The sequence below is a fragment of the Mus caroli genome, chromosome 14 (genome assembly GCF_900094665.2).
Source record: "Mus caroli chromosome 14, CAROLI_EIJ_v1.1, whole genome shotgun sequence".
NCBI lineage: Eukaryota > Metazoa > Chordata > Mammalia > Rodentia > Muridae > Mus > Mus caroli.
The window spans coordinates 56,556,548-56,559,605 of record NC_034583.1 but is presented as its reverse complement, the minus strand read 5'-3'; the positions used below and the strand labels follow the sequence as shown (position 1 = coordinate 56,559,605).

Genomic DNA, 3,058 nt, shown 5'->3' with positions numbered 1-3,058 from the left:
CACACACACACACACACACACACACACACACACACACGCACTTCAGAGGGCTGGAGAGTTATCTCAGTGGTTAAGGTCGCTTGCTACTCTTTGGTTCTCAGCACCCACCTCAGAGAGCTCACAACTGCCTGTAATTCTAGCTTCAGGAGATCCACTGCCCCCTTCTTGCCTCTGAAGGCACCACGCACTCAGAGGCACATACACATAAATTAAAAAAATAAATTTTATTTTAAAAGCAACTTCTTTAAGCTTACAATTCCAAGCTAATCTATCCATAGCAGCAAAGCCCAGTTACAAGGACTTGCCGAGGCTCATCACACATCTTATTCAGTCTAGGGCAGAGGGAGACAAACACAGCCTTGCTCACTTGCTGGCTCTCAGTTGGGTTTCTCATCTCTTATGCTGTTCAATGCCTCTTGCCCAGGGAATGGCACTGCCTACAATGGGGTGGCTCTTCCTACATTGATTAACAATCAAGGCAATCCCACGGATACGTCCCCAGACCAAGCTGAGCTAGACAATCCCTCATTAAGACTCTTCCCAAGGTGTCAAGTTAACAGTGAAGACTGGTTTCCTATTCGTCCTTCCATTGAAGCGTGCAAGATGGTTCAACCCAAAATGGCATGGCCCAGAGGGAGTAGTTTTCTGATTTAAGAGGTTTGATCCAGGGGTGCTGTTAGTCAGGGTTCTCTAGAGGAAAAAAACTGATAGAATGAATATATATGTATATTATATCATCTGCTTTTCTATAAATCTCCTGCATGAAGTGTCAAGGTGAGCATCCTAACCCTGTATTCAGGAAGCCAGCTTTCATCTTAACTGTTGGCTACTGTAACAAAATGCCCTAGACTGGATAGTTTATAAACAACAGGAATTCATTCCTCAAGACTGTAGAAACCAGGAAATCAAATGCCAAGATACAATCATCTTTATTGCCAAGAGAGGCCCGTTCTCTAATTCACAGACAGTATCTCAAGGGCTAATTTATCTCCCCAAGGAGCCCATCTACTACTGTCACCATCTTGGGGGAACAGGGCTCTAGGTTCTTTCCTGTCCTCATTGCTGCTACCAAACAGCAGCCAGAAACAACTTCCAGGAGGAATTGTTTATTCAGCTCATAGCTTCAGAGCAGTTCAATCTTGAGGAGACCATCAAGGCAAGGGAACTTATTCCTGGCAGATAGAAAGCAGAAAAAAGGAGGCATATGGGATAAGAAACAGGAGTTATGTGACCAATTTCTTCTAAGAAGACTCCACCTTCGGTCATTCACTGCTTCCCAACAATGTTACCATCTTATGCATTTACAAAGAGATTATTAGCCTATTCATTATGTCAGCACCCTCATGGTCTCATTGGTGCTGGAGATGGCATTACAAATGAACCAGAGGAGCAATTTATTAATATTCCACATGGTGTGTGTATGTATGGGTGTGGGTGTGTTCATAGCATATTGTGTATGTGTGTGCATAGTGTGTGTGTACATGTATATAGTGTGTGAGTGTATATGCATAGTGTGTATGCATGTCTGGGCATAGTGTGTAGGTATATATGAATATGTGTGTGTGTGTGCATAGTGCAGTGCTATATATTGCATAGTGAGCATGGGTGATCATATCTATAGAGTCCCAACGCAGACTTCAGATATATTCCTCAGTCATGAACTAGACTATACAGAGAAGTAGGTCCTCTCCCTTAGAGCTGGAGTTCACTGATTCAACCAATTCTTTGTCTACCTTGCTCTGTTGATTCCCTATCTCTGCCTCCCACAGCACTGGGAGCACCATGGGTCCACTCAGTGTTTGCAGGTGCCTGGGATGTGAACTCCGGTCTCACTTGGATAGCAAGTACTTTACTCTCTGAACCATTTCCCCTACCTCCTCCTACTTGTTTTTAATCTTTTCAAGCTGTCTGCTGAGATCAACCATCAAAGATTTCAGCATACGTCTTCTGAGAAGATATGAACATTTAGACTATAGCTGTAACTCCATTCTGAAGTGGGTAACAGACGAGCACTTCCTAGGATAGAGAATTGAGGGACAAACGTTCTCAGCCAGGCCAGAGAGGCTTGAGAGGATGAGAGGAAGTATTTTAGTTGGTCATTCACCTGTCTCTCCCTCCTGAGAAGTGGGGTGAGAGATGGATACCGCCACACTCTGCACTTTGCAATCCTTACAGATCACACATCTCAGCTTCCAAATGAAGACACATACCCTACACACAGCCCTGTGGTAAGGTGTGTACCATGGTTTTCTTATGGCTATGGAAACTGAGGTTTGAAGACCTCAGGCACACCTTAGTCAGGTAGGACGCAATGCCTCTGGCTCCAGGAAAGCTGTTTCCCACCCAACAGCAGTCCCTGGAACAGCAGAGGCCAGCCAAGTGGCAGGAATCACAGTGCTCTCCCAGAATGCAGACCACGCATAGCTTATGAATGAGAGCAGACTTGAATGGCAGGGACCAGGCCACCAGCACCCTTTACAAGCTATTCCTTCCCAGGTAAACCTCAGACCTGGGGAATCTCCTCATGGAGGAGGAAGGATGCTTGCCTCTCTGGGTTGTGGTCCCCACAGCTGACTAACTCTCTGCCCAGACCCTACTAACTGACATGTGCCCCTGTGTTGTTTCAGCCTCTTGCTCCCCACTGCTGCACCATGAAAATCCTCTTTTGTGACGTTCTGCTGCTCAGCCTGCTCTCCAGCGTGTTCAGCAGCTGTCCCAGGGACTGCCTCACCTGCCAGGAGAAGCTCCACCCAGCTCCAGACAGCTTCAACTTGAAGGTAGGTCCAGAAGGTTGAGGGGTTGCCCTCTTCTCTGCCATCTCCTCCCTCTGACTCCAAAGCAAACCCTATGTGAGACACTGCAAGTCTCTCCCAGAGGTCCTACGGCTTGAGCAATGTCATGTGACCAAGAGGAAACAGGTGGAGCTGAGCTACATCTTCCTACTATGACCCCTATGGTCCTCTTCCTTTATTACCGGAACCCTGTGATCTTCCCTCCCTAGCACCAGACTCTTCTGGTCCTCCCTCTCTCCCACCAGACTCCTCTGGTCCTCCCTCTC

General features: G+C 46.8%; 1 protein-coding gene across 2 annotated transcripts in view; it reads left to right on the top strand.

Moving 5' to 3' along the window:
* Positions 1–3,058, top strand: part of Pnoc (prepronociceptin) — a 25,387-nt gene that overhangs the window by 12,085 nt on the left and 10,244 nt on the right. For both annotated transcript variants that reach the window (XM_021182333.1, XM_021182334.1), the window contains exon 2: positions 2,628–2,777. In XM_021182333.1, the coding sequence (XP_021037992.1) occupies positions 2,652–2,777 (126 nt within the window). In that variant the 5' untranslated portion in view covers positions 2,628–2,651. The remainder of the gene's footprint in view (positions 1–2,627; positions 2,778–3,058) is intronic.